The 19,294-nt window shown below is 42.2% G+C and overlaps 1 protein-coding gene across 1 annotated transcript; it reads right to left on the bottom strand.

Annotated features, from left to right (window-relative positions):
- Window positions 1-686: 686 nt before the first annotated feature.
- Window positions 687-19,022, bottom strand: LOC115547967 (melatonin receptor type 1B-B-like). The gene is made up of 4 exons (XM_030362493.1): window positions 18,728-19,022; window positions 5,068-5,186; window positions 4,431-4,775; window positions 687-3,920 (listed from the first exon to the last, which is right to left on the bottom strand). The coding sequence occupies exons 1-4, from the start codon at window positions 18,918-18,920 to the stop codon at window positions 3,480-3,482; spliced, it is 1,098 nt and encodes a 365-aa protein (XP_030218353.1). The 5' UTR covers window positions 18,921-19,022; the 3' UTR covers window positions 687-3,479.
- Between the last annotated feature and the right edge of the window lie 272 nt (window positions 19,023-19,294).

Raw genomic sequence — 19,294 nt, 5'->3', positions numbered from 1 at the left:
AGAAGGATTACCTCTAAGTCGCCATGCCCTTTCAAAGATGACGCGGACGTATACCTTCTGGATACTATCTTTATTAGTTATTTTGCGTTACTCAAGTCCCCCAAAGTCCAGTTGCCATCGACAGGGAAACTTCACTTTTAAAGCTTGTCATGTGGCTGCTGGCGGGAACGGAGAAAACACGATTTTTGAGCAAAGATGTCACTCAGTATTATTTGCAGTTGAACCGTTACTTCACAATTTGTCAAGCTTACAGGCCTACATGTCTTATCATTATGCTTGGGTACACACAGAAAGACCTGATGTGAAAGTCTAGGACATAGAGTTAATTGGGTGCAGGTAGATAAAGCCACCTTGTTGCTCTTGCCTGGACAGCCTATACGAAGGATGGGGAAACTAATCTTTCCCCACAAATAACATAGTAATGTGGCGACAAAGAGCTTTAAGTCATAGATAGATAGCTACCGGAACGGTGTGAAATCAAAGTCTTATTTCAGACCTACTGGTGACACCTTGTCATATAAATCATCTCAAATATCATCACCTCCATTTCTAGCAGGTGTCGAAGTTCCTATAACCATTCCAAGTGATTCCAACAATGAATGCATGGGGACTAGTTAATGAAAATGACTGAGTTCTCGTATAGGTAAAAAGGTAATTGAATGTCTTTATTTGGCATACATCTTGAACAGTGTAGCATTACATTTTTTGTTCTTCAATTATGAGGATGGTTAAAGTCATATTTTATTTGGAGCCGGAGTCGTACTTCTGCATTTTATATTAATCTTTCGGACATCCCCAGCCCAAAACAAGAAGAAGAAAGAGAAAGGGGAGGGAGTACTTTAAACTTTAATCCCGTTTTGTTCAAGAATATATTTTTTCTTTGAAATCTCATTTAAATCTTGAATATGCAGAAACATAAATTTACATCTTAATTTATTTGAGGGCAGTGAACTACGGTGGCGCTGAGCATTCACCAAATAAAAAAAAGTTTCACAGCTAATGGATCAGGACTCTCGTAATTACGAGATAATATCTCGTTATTACGTTTTTTTTTTTTTTGCAATCACTATATTCGATGCCTCTTGTAGAGACAATCCCTGTTCCAATGGTTTGGACTTTATGTTCCCCTCCCCATCTTCTTCCCCTCTTCTCTTCTTTATGGCTGAACGCACTCCCCATACAACTTCTGATGGACAAGCATCCTTCAGGACAATGCAGAAGCCTAAAGAAAAAACTGAAACCTGAATGTATTGAAGGTATTATGTATCTCATGGATATTGAAACAATGTATCGATTCACTAAATCTTTCTCAAGTATGATTGCATTTAGTTATATTCATGTCATTTGGACATGAATATGTCATTTGTATTTTCTGAATGTGAGGGACTTTTCTATGACAAATGTATTTTCCCAGGACAGAGTCCTATGTGTGCAGATGTCAAAAAATACAATTTCCATGAACAATAACACAGCAAACAATAACAACAATGGAAACAGCTTTGTTGTTGCAAACATATAACATCTTTATACTGTCACGTTGTCACATGCAGGTGCACGCACAAAAAAACAATACAAATACTATAAAATTGGGCTTAAAATACAATACATACATTATGTAAGCATCTACTGTAACTGGAGCACTAGTCTGTGAACATGTCCATGAACCTTTTCTTAAACACAGGAAAAGAAACAAGCTCCTCCAGTCTAAAAAGTGCTTCCCAGCTCAGCCTGAGGCAGATGACACTTAAACAAGCAGACATTGCGGGTAAAAAGTTGTTCAATCTAGCAGATCTGCTTTTGAAAATTGAAAGTCGACTAAACAACCCTCAATCTCAGCAAGGCTGTCTTTGGTAAACACAGTAGAGCCTTTAATCCCAGCATGGCAACATGTGGGCCAGCCCCCTTGAACCTGTCTCATTGGTCCACACAATCATGTGTTGGACTCAAGCTGTTAAAAAAGTCTGCAATAACCCGATATATCCCACTATTGTGTTTTGGACGACAACATGAACACACAACCAATTACAAATGATGCTGGTAAGGCAGCGTTTGGAAATACAAGAAAAAACGGTAAATCCCTGTAGGGAATGTAGTGTGTCCTCATCTTGGAGGAGCCAACCACATCCATGCCACTGAGTTATTAGTAATGTAACTCATGTTATGACTTAAACACACCGCTCTCATAAGGGTGTGTCAAAGTATCAATTAACGCCAAAGAAAACAACAGTGGTATTCCATGTTATACCAATGTTAACATGGAAAGGATCGCTGCTTACTGCCTGGTTCTGATTGGCTCCCCGGACTGCCATTCATTCTATTCTTGCTCTTCTTACCTCTGATCCTCTAGCAGCTGATAGTTAACCTGCACTAAAGCCTCCATGTAGCCTGCAGTTTTAGGGATACTTAATTAGATTTTAAACGGTATGGAAATATCAGACGCCATTTATGCTTTTGGAGATAAATGTTTAAGCCATTGCGAAATGTGTGAATATGTGAATTGGTAGTTAATTATTTTGCAAACTCATTCACGCACGTTGCTTGGATTCTTATTAAAGCCACATTTAAAAGTTGTACAGTTGAAGGTTTCTGCTACACATATTTTATCTTATCTGTACAAAAATAATATATACAATAATGTCGCTGTAATACAAATGCATACCCACGTTTAGGGAGAAAACATTCTTGTGGGATTTTCACAATGAAGTTGAGTCAGCCCAACCAGTCAAACCATGGCCGGTCCCCATTATAAATCAGATTTGCTCGCAATATGACTAAATATGCAATAACATATGTTTAAAAAGAAAAGACAATGTCTATTTACACTGAGCTTCTTGCAGTAGTCCCTTTTATCGAGACAGAGGTTTGAGTGGGAGTGAAATCAATATAATGTTCAGGCTCGAATTCAATTATCATGAATAATTGAAAATGTGCCATAATCAGATACAATAAATGATTATAAATTCTCGCCTTTTTTCACTTAATCAATAGCAATAAACTACAAATATAGCAATATAGTAATCACATAAACATCTGCAGCCTTTAAGAGGGATAGATTGTATAGATATAAGTATTTTCTGTGCGAGCAAATATTCTTACTTGTGTCATACTGCAACCAAGACGTCCCCATTGAATCGTGAAACATGGTCACTGCAGGAAAGTGGTGAAGGTTGCTCCTTCAAGTGATGATTCCATCACTGTTGAAGTGTATAAATTGATAACACATTTCCCTGTGGCAATGTTAACCTTTAAAGACGACGATTATCCTAAGCCTCTTATATAAAACACACAATAAACAGCTCAGTTCAGTGCAGCATCCACCGCAAGACAGTAAACGTTATTCACAGCAATTCAAGCATCTCTTAAAATACTTCCCGGCATATACTAAGTGGGGGGGGGCGACGGTGGGGGGGGGGGGGCTAGCATTTTGAGATTTTGAGATCAGAGGCATATTTCCCGGTACAAAAAAAGGAAAGAAAGTTTCAACGCTCCAGATCATAAAAACCAGGGACATGGTGGCTTTTGAAGGACTCGTTGTTGTTGAACGGCGGGACGGGCGACGGCTTGGGGCTCCGCACGCTCTTGCCCTCGGTGGCCCTGGACGACTCGGAGACAAAGAGCCAGCTCACCAGCACCGAGGCCATGATGTGCTTGTACTCCTGCCGGAAGTTCCTGTTGAGCAGGCCGTAGATCACGGCGTTCAGGCAGCTGTTGAAGTAGGCCATGAAGTAGCTGACCACGAAGAGCCACTCGGGGATGAGGGGGCCCACGCGGCCAGGGTCGATGGACACCGCCAGGCCGATGAGGTTGAGCGGCGCCCAGCAGATGGCGAACAGCACGAACACTACGAACATGGTGATGAAGTTGCGCAGGTCGCTGGGCTTCAGGCGGGAGCTCTCCTCCACTTTGACCTTACGGCGAACCTGGAGGAAGAGAGAGCACGTGACGGTCGGGGTCGGGGATGCACCGTGTTCATACTACAGTCATCTTGCCTTCATTCTGTGACCTTTTCTAGCATTCCTAAGCAGTGAGTAAATTATGATAATGTTAAGCAAACATTGAATTCCATGTCCCATAAAGGCACTTCCAATGTTTTTAGCTGTATTACATTTCCATATTCATACTATTTTTAAAACTGAAAGCGCTGGCGTAAAAAAACATGCAAAAGCTCAAGCAGCTGCAAATATGAGCCAACGTTTTTTGGGTTTTCAAAAGAATGTGCTCCATGCTGTGTTCATTGACGTCCATTATTTCTGACCCCCGCTATCTTGTTTGACCACAGTAGAAACACAATTCGACATTGCAGACAACAAATCGAGAACACACTGTGTACAGACATGCACGGACGCCCATGCGCCTCCAAAGACGACGACTGAAAGAACATCGGTGGTCGTTTCACTGTAACGTGAACCGACAAGAACCGGTTCTCGGACCTGGATCACGAGCACCCAGATGCGCAGGTAGCAGAAGGTCACCACGGCGATGGGCACCAGGAAGTGGACCACCACCACGGCGATGGTGTAGGAGCTGCTGACGTTCTGGGCGAAGGTGCAGGAGTACACTCGCGGGTCGTAGCGCAGGGAGCCCACGAAGAAGTTGGGCACCAGCGCGGCCACGGTGAGCAGCCAGATGAGGCCCACGTAGAGCAGGGTGCGGCGGACGCTGTACAGCCGGCTGTAGGAGAAGGAGTGGCAGATGTAGCAGTAGCGGTTCACCGCGATCCCCGTGATGTTGAAGATGGAGCCGATGACACTCAGCCCCATGAGGAAGCCGCTGACCTGCAGCCCAGAGAGAGGGGGGGAGAGGGGGAGGGAGGGAGAGAGAGAGGGAGGGAGGGAGGGAGGGAGGGAGGGAGAGAAAGACGGAGGTGGGGCGGAGGAGGGAGGATTATTGAGAGAGAGAGAGAGAGAGAGAGAGAGAGAGAGAGAGAGAGAAGGAAATAAGGGAGAAGGAGAGAGAGAGTGAGCAGGAAAGAGAAAGAGAGAGAGAGGCAACAAATTAACTTATAAATAACCAGTTAGTTTCACGGACATGCGCCCCCATACGTATTGCGCATCGATGGCTGCTCACCATGCATTGTGTGTTGCCCAGCGACCAGCCGTCATGGAATAGCGCGTAGAGAACCAGAGGATACGGGTAGAACGCCACCACAAGGTCAGCAAAGGCCAAACTCACCACAAACACATTACCTGCAGAGGAACACAAATCAATCACGATTACACATCAGGCACTGTGCCTTCACTGGCAGGGTCCAGGAGGCTAGGAACACGGCGTTCGATTCACTCCTGTTTCTCAATGTTTCTGTGTGTCTCAATGCACATTTACTGCACCAATAGGAAAAAGATCAAACAAGGTAAATAAAGGAATACATTAAATAGATGATTAGCTACTGAAGGAATATAGCACTGTAATCCTTTAGGGCCATTGGCGTGTGAAAGAACTACATTAGACCAGTGAGACACCAGGATTATGTATATTATCTATGTGGGAATGACAATGAGGTCGCCTGAGAAATAAATCTGTTTCTTCTCTTTGCTGACATCTGAACCATCTTATAAGGCAGTCATATGGCGTTGCCCATGGACAGACAGAGGATTCTTGTAAGCAGTAAGTAAGCAATATGTAAGCAGACCTCGCTCTTGAGCGAGAGAGCGAGGAACCCAACAGGAAGTGGAGGTGGGTCAAATTAAAGCATTTTTGACCCCAACAATCGACTAGCCTGGGTATATCTATGCTGCCTTTTGCGCGATTTCATTTTGCGCTGCTAGGCAGCAAGGATTCCATGGATCCAATTTTTGCCTGAGATTGGGAACCAATCAAAGAACGGGGAGGGACGGCAAGACGAAGACGACGTCTATTCGACACACCCATCGTCTTCTTCGTCATCGAATTTCTGTCGCTCTACATACATCATCTGGTATAATTGATACGAATGGCTATGAGCTACGTACAGACTCATATGATAGACACTTGTAGCGCCCAATAAACGGCTCCGGGCAATCGTAAACCACGCCTCAAATACGAGAAAATTAATGTGTGGTTCCCAGACCTCTTCTCAATGTAGATAGAGATGAGGTCTGGCGTTAGCCAGGCTAACAATCGACTGGACTGGACAGACATGGAGAAAAAAAATAAAATAAAAACCGAAAGCATTTTTGAACATGAAAGTGGGAGGGACAGTGAGTACTCTAAACGTTGTGACGGGGTTGTGGTCCGGTGCGGGTGTCGGATTGACTCGGCTGCCAGATCGACTCGGGGTCCTAGATGCGCAATAAGGACGCACTTCCTGTAAACGCTGTCTTTTAAATGCGCATGCGTGTTTCATTCATTCCCATGTTATTCCCAAGTATTAACGATCTCCTTTTGTTTTCTAATCTATGAATAATAATCTAATGTACAAATTATTGTTGCCTATGCTTGGCAACAATAATTCCTTCAGAATAAGAGTCCCTAACAGGAACTGGGTTACATATGCATTCATCAGTGCTTTTAGACGTGTTTCCAATGGAGAACGGGCTGCGTTCAATGAAATCAAAACCAAAACGGATTGAGCCTTCTTTTTAAGTCCATGATTGAGCCCCGTTTGTAAACAACCCTTCCGGGTTTTATCCGTTGGCTTGTGTCGATAGTCAATTGTCGATACGTCATCTGTAAGCGCAGGACCCCGAGTCGATCTGGCAGCCGAGTCTATACGGTACCCACAGTGGCATCGGCTGACACTGAGCATCGGGAGTGAGAGGAGAAAGGGGTGAGGGCCATGGGTGAGGGTGAGGTCGAGGGCCAGAAATAATGGACGTCAATGAACACAGCATGGAACACATTATTTTTAAAAACAAAAAAGGTTGGTTCATATTTGCTATTGCTGAAGCTGCTTCATGGTTTGGTATGCCAGTGCTTTCAGTTTTTTAAATAATATGGATATGTAAAGTCCATGATTGTCTAACATTATAATAATATACTGAATTGTTAGGAATGCTGGCAAAGTACAACAGAATGAAGACAAGATAATGAGATAATATATTGAACAACAATAAAAATGAGTAAAAGTAAAATGCCACAGGTCAAGATGCCAATATGCTGAAAAAGAAAGATACAATTCTGTTATGATGACGAGGTGCTATCGGAGAGTGTGAACTTCCCTACTCCCCCCGAAACGAGATGTTAATTCATGCATGTATGGATTTGTGGAAAGAATCGTCGGTGTCACATGTGTAATGATTTGGCTTACACCCACCCACACAGACACACACAGACACACACACGCACCCACGCACGCACGCACGCACGCACACGCACGCACGCACACACACAAACACACACACAAACACACACACGTGAACATTTCCTATGCCCTTCCATGGGAAAAACACAGACTCCCTTCAGCCTCTCTGTTCAGCGAGAGGTACCTCCTCTGTCATGTAGTGTTGTCATGTATTTAGGACATGACAGGGCGTCTGTATTACAGATACATCATAATATCATAAAGCCTATCATAATAATGAGCAGCCCAAGTGGTAATTCTTTGTCCACCAGACCAAAGTAGATGTAGCCTCTAGCTGCCTTTTTATGCACACATATGCAAAAAAAACCACACATACTCACATCAATGCAAAGAGTCCTGTGTTACGATACTAGCAATAGGGTTCGTTTAAGGGTGCTTAGAGTTAGGGTCAGTACTGACGTCACACAGAGGGGACGGTGTTGAGGTGCTCATCACAGGTAAGAAGCAACAGCTGAGTGGGCAGGGGGAGGCTGGGAGTTTTGAGACTGAGTGGAGAGCGCCTGCTGGTTTCAGCAGGTGAGACTGAGGGGTGAATGAAAGTAACCCGATGGACACAGGTTGCTTGGCGACTTTGAGAAGAGAACCTTTTGGATTTTTTATATACACGGCCAACTGAAGGAAGAGTATAGAACGAGGGCTGGTCGCCTGCAGACTAGGTGCTGGTGTGGCGGGAAGCGGAGCTGTTCCCCTACGGTGGCTGTGGACCTGTGGTGAGTACCTCGCACCTCACCCCCTAGATAGGTTAGGTCGCACTCACCCAGGGGAAGATTAGGAACAACACTCAAGTTCAGCACACCACGTAGGGACAGACTTAGGTTACGGCCTGTCTATCCAGGTTAATAGCGAGCTCGGTAGGTCAGAGCGTAGCATCCTGTCATTGATGAAGAACTAATTTGATCCTTTGTGGTAACGTCATTTCGGCTAGGTATGACTCGGAGAGTGGTAAATATTCAACACGTGGTTTATTACAAAGAGACACAAGGTAAACAAGCTTGTGTTCTGGAGGTGGTTCAAGAAGCATCTCTCGAGCACAGGTAAGAATTCAGTTGATATTGGAAGGGGGCGGAATGGTAAATAAACGTCGCCTACTGGTTCTAATTTACCCAGGTAAACCTTTGGTCAGTCTTGGCTATTGCGGAAATGGCAAAGAGGCCATGTTTGTACTCATAAAACCTTATATGGTGTTGAAGAAACCATTCATTACCGTTGTTAGCTTGAAACATGTCATCAGAAGAAGCATAGACTAAAATAGTTTACATCAGTATCACTCTCTGTGGGTGGACATGTGACAGCCGTTGTTAGCATTTGAATTGTTTACATCAAAGACGAGGAGCGCGTCCAAGAAATGTGGATGAGAATATAGATGTTGACAGTCACAGAACGAATAACAGATTTTATTCCTTCAAGGGTGTGTTTAGAAGCTATTTCAGACCTTGACTTTCAATTGAAAGACTGTCAGACTGCGAGAAAATAAATGGTATAAGAATCTGTACAGAGTCAGACCAAATCAAAGGTTGACAATGTGTAGAAAACATTGAGCAAGGCAAGTGTTGAGAACTAAATAATTAACTCATTCTCCAATGTATTTAAGAACATCACTCAGCCCTGTTGCTCTCCACAGGAGTGTCTATGCCCACTACTGTGGAGAGAGTGCAGGCAGATGTGTGTGAAGGAAGTGTTTGTGTTAGCCTTTGCCTCTTCCTCTCGCGCTCTTTCCTTCTGCTATTAAGAAGGAAAATAAGTCTTGCTTAAATAAGGCTGAGACAGGGACTAAAGCAATTCTCTTATGAACAATTGTACGGTAGGTGGCCAGCTGCTGCTCTCGTGGGTCTGTGATGGCTAGTCACACATTGTCCAACTTGTTACTCTAGTGTGACATGCTGTCCCCCAACAGCAAGCAGTCCTCAGCGGAAGGGAAACGTGCTCAGTACAATATTAGAAGGCTTCCGTTTGATTGAACAGACCTAAAAGTACGCTGAAGCTTAAAGCTAATATCGAAAATAGGAGAGCATAACGAGCATAGATGAATATCCTTTGAAGCACACAATGTTCATCTGAGTTGTCACCATCTCCTTCTTTTTTCAATAAGATTTGACATTTAATTAGCTTTCCACATTTCCGCTTTCACAAATAACGCAGAATAAATATAAAGTCAAAATTCATAATAAATCCCTTCAATTAAATATCTGTCAGAAATAATCTTATCCACCAAGTAGAAATTGGCTGAACATTTCCATTATCTGACCAACTCATCAAAGAAAGTTTGAAATTAGTTTGTTTTACTATTCTTGTGTCTGATTCATAAAGGTTTGTTTTACCACAGCATTCTCCTGCCACTAACATCTCAGTCTAAATTGCCTTCATTTCCTCCCTGAGCACAATTCAAGACAGAGAGTTTTGGGTTAAGTGCTAGTGGTAAAGTATAAAGTGGCGAATGTGTCAAAGAGATGTAGGCCCTGTTGATTGACTGTTTTGTGAGTAAGCTACAGTCATTTACTGAAAACAATTTTTTTTAACATAGAGAGGGCTCGGTAGAGCTTACATTTAAGAAGAATTATCCATATTATAGATATCCTGTTGTTGTGTTTTCAACTTCAGATGTTTACGTCTTTGATATATTCTGTTAAGAATACAAGCTGTTCAAACATTACGTTGAGGGCAACAGAAGAACAGACGTCTAAAGTGTGGGAAATAGTTTGATTGATTAAATTGGTGTGGTGGTGAGTTGGAGGAGTGTATTTGATCTCTCTGATGTGTCTGTTTATGTGTATACTTTAGGGAGGCGCTCGAGAACAAATCTCTGGCTGTGTTAGACACGTTGAAGTTAAAGGCTGACCAGCTCTTTCATTTTTACGGTCAAGCGAACTGCCCCTTCCTCACTAAACTGCAGACACGACTTGAAGAAAATGTCATCAGTATCATCCCACTGCTGGCTTTAAGCAGGCAGCTGGATCTCTGCCAAAGTCATAAAATATAAGAAAAGTCTGCAGAAATCCACAGATTTACCATTTGAATAGTAAATCTGTCGCTTTCATTCCCCAAGCCTGGTTGATGCACCAGCAATTGGATATGGTTCCATTGGCCCATCCTAACACAGTTATGTAAAACAGACTCAAAGCAGCAGGTGTCAGCCAAATGGCAAAGCTCAAGCTTTTTTTATATTAAACATCTTATAATATTATAAACAGGTGGCAGAGTCCCCCTATGTCCCTGAGGGTTCTGTATAGGTGCTTAATCCAAACAGAATGGTCCCCTCTCCCTGTTTACTGTTGACATGGGACTCTGTCTAATACATCATCAAAGAAGCTCAATATGCAATCTGCTAATTACTCGTTGGCAAGTTGATCATACATGTTTATTTGTGAATGAAGGAGAAATAAAGACAGAAATAAGAGTGAAAAGGAAGACGAAAAAATCTGAGAACGAAACTAAGATAGAAAAGTGGTGCTATTAGGTGGGTGAGTACGATTAGAATGACATAAATGTATTGGCAATTCAAAGCAAAAGATATCCGACTCTATAGAGCTTATTTATCTTTCAATGTCAGTCTCATCATTGATAGAGGGGCTAAGCTTCTATCAAGGTTCCAGGTCTCCATGGTGATGGCGCTCCTCTGTGTGCGACGTCGCGGAGCTCCCCATAGTCAAGTTGCGTCTTTTATGTTTTTCTCGCTTTTTAGTGCCGACTATGGCAATCAAACTGTCCCTACACATCACATACGACCGGGCGAACTTACTGATACGGAGAGAGCGCAGTAATTCTGGCCTGTTTGACCCGAGTACGTTGAGCGATTACCCGGAGCTACTCATCGCATCGCCATGCCAACCACCGGCAGGCAGCTCTCCCACCCAACTGCCCGTAGCGGAGACGCGGTGGATGGGGAGGAGTGCAGCGAAGGCTCGGGCGTTTGGCCAGCATAGGGAGGAAGGATATCCACGCAGAAGGACTTCCGGGATTGCACCTTGTTGTGTTTCTGCGAGACATGGCTGGGGAAAAGTCACCTGACGAGGCTGTGACACTGGACGGATATACGGTCTTCAGGGGGGACCGGAGCGCTAGGGATAGCGATAAAACCCGGGGAGGTGGAGCGGTCATCTACGTCAAACACTCCTGGTGCACGGACTGCAGGATTATTTACAAATCCTGTTCGGAAAACGTGGAATATTTGATATTTGACGCTCACTTCAGCAGCCATACCATCATTTCCCCTGCAGTTCTCTGCTACTGCTACACTTGCATCGCCAGCAAACTGAACCTCCAGACCGAATAGTGGCCAAGTGTATCTTCTAAAAGGAAAGCCAGACAACCTGATGTGTCTGATTTCCATTTGTTAGCAAAAAAAAAGTAATAAAACTAACCGCACTGATGTAGTATAGAATTGTACTTTACCTAAACTACTATTTAAATTTAAATTTGTCCTTATCTCAATTTTTAAAACTTTATATATTTTTTATTATTACTATTTATTGTGCCTCTCTCTCTCTCTCTCTCTCTCTCTCTCTCTCTCTCTCTCTCTCTCTCTCTCTCTCTTTCTCTCTCTCTCTCTCTCTCTCTCTCTCTCTCTCTCTCTCTCTCTCTCTCTCTCTCTCTCTCTCTCTCTCTCTCTCTCTCTCTCTCTCTCTCTCTCTCTCTCTCTCTCTCTCTCTCTCTCTCTCTCTCTCTCTCGATCTCTTTGTATTAATACTGTACTCGACTTGGGAAGCCCTGCACAAGAATTCCAATGTGTATGAACTGTCTGGTTTATGCACAAATGGCGAATAAAACCCCTTTTTTTTTTTTTTTTGAACCTTTGAAGTAAAAAATAAATGAGGGAAACCAAATTTGAGAAAAGACATTGCAAACGAAACATACAGACTCTCCCTGTTTAAAACGACACCATACTTACAGAGAAAAAGGTTTTGAAACGGAGCTATCCAGAGAAAGAACTAATAGGCATTGGGAGATGGTTCCAGGCCTGACCTTTGGTCTTTCTGCCCCCGGCTGGCCCTGGGGGCAGACAGATAAACCCTTATCAGCAGCTTTAAGTGGCCTCACATTTGACTCTGTGATGAAGTGGTAAACTGATTTGATTATCTTAAACTGAAAACAGCATAGAGAAATGTGTCTGGTGAATCTAACAACAATAACATTTGAGATACACAAAGAGGTGTTTGCAAAAAACATCACACAACACCAATGGGGCAATTTCAAGGAACCAAAACCAACTAAAAACCTTGGAGTTGGAAAATAATTGCTGCAACGTTTGCCATTTGGTAGTGTACTTTTGAGTTTGATGTTCACGTTATGAATTTTCTTAAATCCGGCATAGTCACGGGGAGTCAACCTGAATTCTGTGGAGGGTGAAAGTGGATAAGGGCGTAACGTTCCTTGACAAAGCTGGCATCAATAATTGGATATTATTCTGAGCAAATGGATCAAGACACCCCAACAAAAAGCACAAGAAATTTGTTGTTGAAGTTGTTCAGGTCATTATTTTGCTTGTGCAAAACATTTTCTAATGTTTCATTAAAAGAATACATTCCAGACATGCTTTATACACTTTGTAAATTATCGTATGAACAATTATAATTTATAACAGATTATGAATTGCTATTCTTGTAGGAACAATGCTTTATAAATCATTAATTCCTTATTTAACACGAATCAATAAATCTTTCAGAGTTTGAGTTATTCTAAAGTGCTCAGCAAATGTTTAATTTTAACCCCATGCTTGCGAGCTTTGGCCAAATTACAACTCAATCCATAATGCATGCCATTATAAGAAGTAATACTTAGAAGACCATCAGAATGAGCTCAAGAGGCGGCAACAGGTGCTATTCAGTCTGTCCTTCTCCATGCCGTTGTTTACTGATGTATATTGGCCATGACTTTATCCAAACTGCAGCGGAACGTTTGGTGTTGAAATACAAAGGCAGCTGCTGATCATAATGAAATGGGCTATGATTTAACACTTTCTAATCATTTCACATTGCAAAATACCTTAACTATTTAGACTAAATAATTGGTATAAAGCTTCAATACTCAAAATCGAATTCCCCATTCTAGGAATGTATGCATTCACAGGCCTGTATTCAGTTATTTAAAAGTATCCTCTAAATGGCAGATATTATTATAAATATTTAGCATTTCAAAACAACATTCATTGACGCATTCCAATTCCACAGACTAATGTGTAGCTTTATTGCAATTTCAATGAATTGCACACATCAATTCTCCTCATCTGACGGTCTGACCATCTGTTTGCTGGTGAAAAAAGTCAAGGAAAATATTTCATAGCAAACAATCGCAGCATATTCAATTTGTATACATACATATTTTATCCATCTTCTAATTCTAATATTCTAATACTATATGAATATATGTTCTAATACTATATGAAGATATGTTCTAAAACTATATGAATTGGGAAACATTTCAATAATGTGAGAGATGGTCATAAATCTTTGTCAGACAGAATGTAATGTGACTAACTACAGTGTAATAATGTGTCTAACGGGCTGGAATATAAGGGCATGATTCACTCCACCCATTTCATGCTCATTAATATCTGTTATTGAATTCAACACAACACAAAAATAACATGTCAATCTTACGGATGAAGATGGCGTTATAATGGAAAACTGCACAATTACCTACAGCGAGAGGCATTCAGTTCAATACTTACATAATATGAATACCAGGAAAGAAAATGAATGGGGCGTAACATATTTCCCGCACTAACAAATATAGAACTCTTGCGGCTATATATTTATACATATTGATGTGTGGTAAACAAAATGAGAACCAGGCAAGAAGAGAAAACATTCAATAAAAATAAAAATATATCGCTCAGAGTTGATGCAAACATATTAATTAAAGTAAATTACTGTCAAAACTTAATGAGCTGTGTTCCAATAAGGCCGAAAAAAAGCTAAAAATAGGCTTGTGGAAGCAAAATGGTTAGAATGGTGCTAAGGACGACAGCTCAGCCAACACGGCCGTAATCACTACCTCATCCCTGTGGGGCCGGTTGGGGCAGAGGGCAGCACCTCAGTCCCCCTGCCTACGTCTGTCTCTGGCCAGCTTCTCCTCCCTTCCCCAGCTCTGGTGGTGCTCTTGTGGCTCGTTCTCAATGATCCGTCGCCATGTTGTCTGGGCCCCCCACTCCTGGTGTCGGGGGTCCAAAGTACAGCTATGTTTGCCACGGTGGGATGGCGTCTCCGTTCTGAGTCCCACTCCACGGCGTCTCCTGAGTCCATCATGTACGTCGCGATGATTGGTTGTTCTAAAAAGGTTTATGTTCGACTTCTGAGGCTCTTCAGGAGGCAATCACGATGGTTGCTGTCCAAACATTTCTGGAAGTCGATTAAGTTGCAGTAGAGTTGTCGTTGCCGTTCTTCAAACTGTTCAATGGTGTCCCTGAGGGCGATGATTTGTGTCCCTGCGTCTTCCACTGTGTCGTTATCCGGCCTGCTCATCTCAGAGGACTACTTCCACGGCTCATTCTGGTACTTTGATTCAGCAGAATAACTTGCTGTTATAAGCAGTTCCTTTTGACATTATCAGTCTCAGTCTTATCTTGGATGAGCTCCATTGAAGCATCACATATTGGTGAGATTTTTGAAAAACCAATGATGTAATGTGTCCTGGAATGTCCATCATAACTTCTGCCAAGGGTACCGTCCTTGGCCTTACTAAATGATGTCTTCTTGGGAACATGTGAATTGTAATGTCCATTCTACCGTCCTACCAACCGTAGGTGGTGTTGAGTTCATCTCCCACGGTCTCCATGGAAACATAGCGATATCATCTGAACTGTTATGTCAATTAAAACCTCTAACAAGATCATGAGCCAGGTATTTGGGGAACGCTCAGGAGAGTAGTTGGATAGATGTTTGGATGCATATGAATATGGATTCAATTATGTCATTTTTTTCAACCTAACAACGGAGGTACGTTATTAGGTAAATGGAGGGGCAGATCTATCCACGTCGCGAAACCATAATTTAATACGATTTATTGTAATTTATTTTCTAAAGATGATGTCTCCAACATCTTCTTTAGGGTTAGGGTTGGATAAAATAGGACACATTTTATACAAAACCAATGACATCAGGTCAATTACCGACATTTAAACATTTCCAAACAAGGTGAGGTTTCCATGGAGACCGAGCTCAGCAGAAGTTGACCCCCAGTCCCCAGAGATGATAACCCTCACCCTTTTAATGTCGCCGGTATGATACGCTCAGACATTAAACATGACAACAATTCAAAATACTTTTTAAGTTTCCATCAATACATGGTTGATGTATGTTTCCATGGACATCACGTTTATAAAAAAACATTTATAAATGCCTAGAGGTTATAAAGATACACAGTTCTCACCTTAGTTGAGCTCACGCAAACGTCTTAATTTATGCTTTAAGACTACCTGAACCATCATGTATTGGAGCATTATCAATTGTTTACAATGCTTTATTAACACATTTCAAATTGTTTGTGAACCATAAACGTCCACTTTATAAAGTTATTAAGGTATATACTTTATAAAGGATGAATTCCCTCTGAACTCACCTTATACCACTACTTTATCAATGCTTCAACTTTGCATTTATCATAAATTGGTACCCAACTAGGAAGTCTTCCCCTGGACACTCATCATGCATCAATTTCAGCATCTATGCACATTTGTTACCAATTACCTGAGTGTCACAGAATGCATTACCGGTCTTTTTTTAACCACTCTCATTTTCTACCATAAAGACTAAAGGGCGATTCATACCTCCGGATCCGGACGAAACGGTCCGTATCCGTATTTACCGTAGGGTGTGAATGGGCCTTAACACTGCAGGCTGACAGCAGATAATGGCTTAACATCTTCAACACGTCTTTAAGACTACCTCAACCTCAAAGCCCACACAGAGACCAACGAAAAAGCAAAATTAAAAACATGGATCTGTGTTAATAAGAATTATCAACTGTGATGCCCCGGTGGCTCATCGGGTAGAGTACGTACGTACCATTAAAGGCTCGGTCCTTACCGCAGCGACCCGGGTTTGATCCCTGCCCGTGCTCCTTCGCTCCATATCCTCCCCACTCTCTCCTATGACTCCCTGTCTATCTCACTCTCTATCATGAAGCATAAAATGCAAAAATAGATCTTAAAAATGAAATGATCGTCTAACAATTTTTCTGTGAGGTATATTAGTCTGGGATCGAGACGAAACATGAGGGGACAGAGAGAGAGTGAACATCAATGGTATCTTTGAAGGCAGGCTGTGTAATATTGCATCCTATACTGTCAAAGGCTTCAAAGTGTAACGTTGAGGGAGAAAGGCGGATCCGCCGTGCACAGACGCATACTGCAGCGCACTTTCCCTCACGAGGAATTTAACAAGAGTACAGGGACGCCTGTATTCCCGAAGACACCGGCAACAAATGGCATTGTGATGAACACCTTGTGTGCTGAGGGTATGCTGGCTGTCATCTCGCATGATTGACGCCGCCGTCGGTGTATGAATGTGTAATGAATGGCTGTAAGTCGCTATGGACGAAAGCGCCTGCTTAATGCCCCAAGTGCCCATTGTTCCAAACATATATTCTCATTTCATTTAATCATTATGCTTAAACTCCTAACTAATGGATATAAGAATCACAAAGAAAATCAGGTTTATACAGACAGGGAATAATTCCTACACTCATCTTAGAAAGGTGCAGCTCTTAAAAGAGTGCAAGGGTGCATACAAACACACACACACAGGCACAGACATGCACACGCGTGAATATGTTCATGCAGACACACACACACACACACACACACACACACACACACACACACACACACACACACACACACACACACACACACACACACACACAAACACACACACACAGCTCTATCAGCTCTGGAGACCATAGTTATAGTCTCCTTGAAAGCCTCACGTATTGGTGAGATTCTGGAGACACCCATGATGTCATGTGACTTGGGACGTCCATTAAGAGCTTAAAGGGGGTCTTAGCCTGAGTCTCGTTCTCACAGCCAAAAGCGTTGTGGGTAAGCATGAACTCATCTCGGGAGGTTCTCATCCGCAGATTTGTTATACAGTTGTATTTAATTTCCAAATGTATTTTCTGCTCTAAAGCAATGACGAGGTACTGACCTCGGTGATCTCATAGCTGTCTAGCTTCTAGATGCATGACCATACTTGATATATGTCAGCCTTGCGTCCTCCATTGTGTTTCTGCAGGGACACACTGATGCAAAACTTATGTAAGCAACAGCTTGCCAAGTTATGATGGTCTGGTTAATTGAAGCATCAGCTTAGTTTATGAATATATGAAGACATCCTTAGTAAATGAAACTGAAGTCTGCATTCTTTACCATTCCTTGCACTTTCTCTGGATCACTGTTGTTTCGTCACCTTACTAATGGAAGCGCTTGACCCGTTTCTGTATAGGCTCATTAATTAGATTAGATTAGATTCGATTCACTTTATTGTCATTGCACAGTAACAGGTTACAATGCGACGAAATGTAGGTGGGTCTAATGTGGATGCAACAGCCACCAGAACAGTTTTTTCAGCAATTTACTTTAAGGGCATGGTACTATGTGTTTTATGCATAATTTGGACCATCTCTAAAATATCCAAGCAACACAACCTGATTCCAGAGCCGGGTGTACAGTCACTGGGTTCCTGTCGATTTCAGACATGATGTCAAAGTAGAAGGCAGAGGTGTGAACCTCCGCCTATGAAAAATATAATAATTTGATGAAATAATCTCTTTTATTACCATGCAAATGACTCATGATGCAAGGTCCAATGTGGGGAACACAGACACTATGGGACTGGTTTAGGGTTACCATGATTTCATGATCCTAGTAATCTGCAGTAAAAAAATCGCGATCATAATTCACTCACATAACTGTAATGAGTCCACTTAATAATAATAATAATAATAATAATAATAATAATAATAATAATAATAACTTGAATTGATTCCAATATACCACATTATTATAATTTTTTTGCCATGGCACTATTTTTGCTCTGTTAGATAATAATTGTATGCATATAAAAATAAATAAAAGGAAACACAAATGCTGACAGATAGATAAGTAAAAATTAGTATTTTCATTGGATGCAACCTATAGAAAGGCCTTATTAACGTCACACATCAAAGAAACATAATCGCTCCTTAATTACCATCTGAATGAATTTATAGAATGAAATATTGACTTATGAGAAACGATTACAGAGAACGTTTACCAGATGAAAATGTCAAAGCCACCACATGTTATTGCCGCGCTTCTGCAGCGCGCACGAGCGAAAAAAAGAAGGAATGACTTTTCATGACCAATGATTACTGCAAACAAAAGTTTTTGAACGGAAAGCCTTACAATTAGTGAATATTACCCCCTTAATCATTAATCGGTCGATTGCTTTCGGTGAGAAAAACACACGCTCTTACCGGAGTTCCTCAGCTTTCGGTTCCTAAACACCGAAACGATGACGAGAAGGTTCCCCAGCACGTCCACCACGGTGGTGAAGATCAAGATGCTGGCCAAGGTAGCGATCACCCAGGCGGGCCGGGTGTTTCCCTCCCCCGGCCGCCCCAGCAGTGTCCTTGTGCGATTATGTAGGAGAGGCAGTGCGTCCGGCATCACCACAGCACCACTGTGGGCTAACACCGCTGACTGGAGCCCGGCACACACGGCGCGTCACAGCGACACATTGGCGCGCACCGTGCACTTGGATCTTCCTATGGCACCAAAACAACTAATTGTACCTGCATTGAAGTTGTCTTCCGTTGCTCATAAAGTCCGACACAACACCGAAACAACGCTCAACACTTTTTTATTATTATTATTTTATAATTGATTCAGTAATTGGTTTGCTCCATCACCCTCTAATCATTTAAATGCGTCGCTTTAAATCGTCCTCTCAATGATCAAGTTAGACGACGGGTCGGTTGCCTGCTGAGTCGTACAGTAGGACGCGGTGATGCCGACTAGATTTCCAAACATTTGAAGGCGCT

The sequence above is a fragment of the Gadus morhua genome, chromosome 7, assembly GCF_902167405.1.
Source record: "Gadus morhua chromosome 7, gadMor3.0, whole genome shotgun sequence".
Lineage (NCBI taxonomy): Eukaryota > Metazoa > Chordata > Actinopteri > Gadiformes > Gadidae > Gadus > Gadus morhua.
Note: the sequence above shows the minus strand (reverse complement) of the source record. Positions and strands in the feature narration are given on the sequence as shown.

What these genes read in the sequence shown, in the direction of transcription:
- LOC115547967 (XM_030362493.1), bottom strand. Translation starts at nt 18,920, where the DNA reads ATGCCGGACGCACTGCCTCTCCTACATAATCGCACAAGGACACTGCTG. An exon ending in TGGGCAACACACAATGCATG is followed by an intron (nt 4,776 to 5,067) that starts GTGAGCAGCCAT and finishes TCTGGGCTGCAG; the next exon opens with GTCAGCGGCTTCCTCATGGG. An exon ending in TCTGGGTGCTCGTGATCCAG is followed by an intron (nt 3,921 to 4,430) that starts GTCCGAGAACCG and finishes CTCTTCCTCCAG; the next exon opens with GTTCGCCGTAAGGTCAAAGT.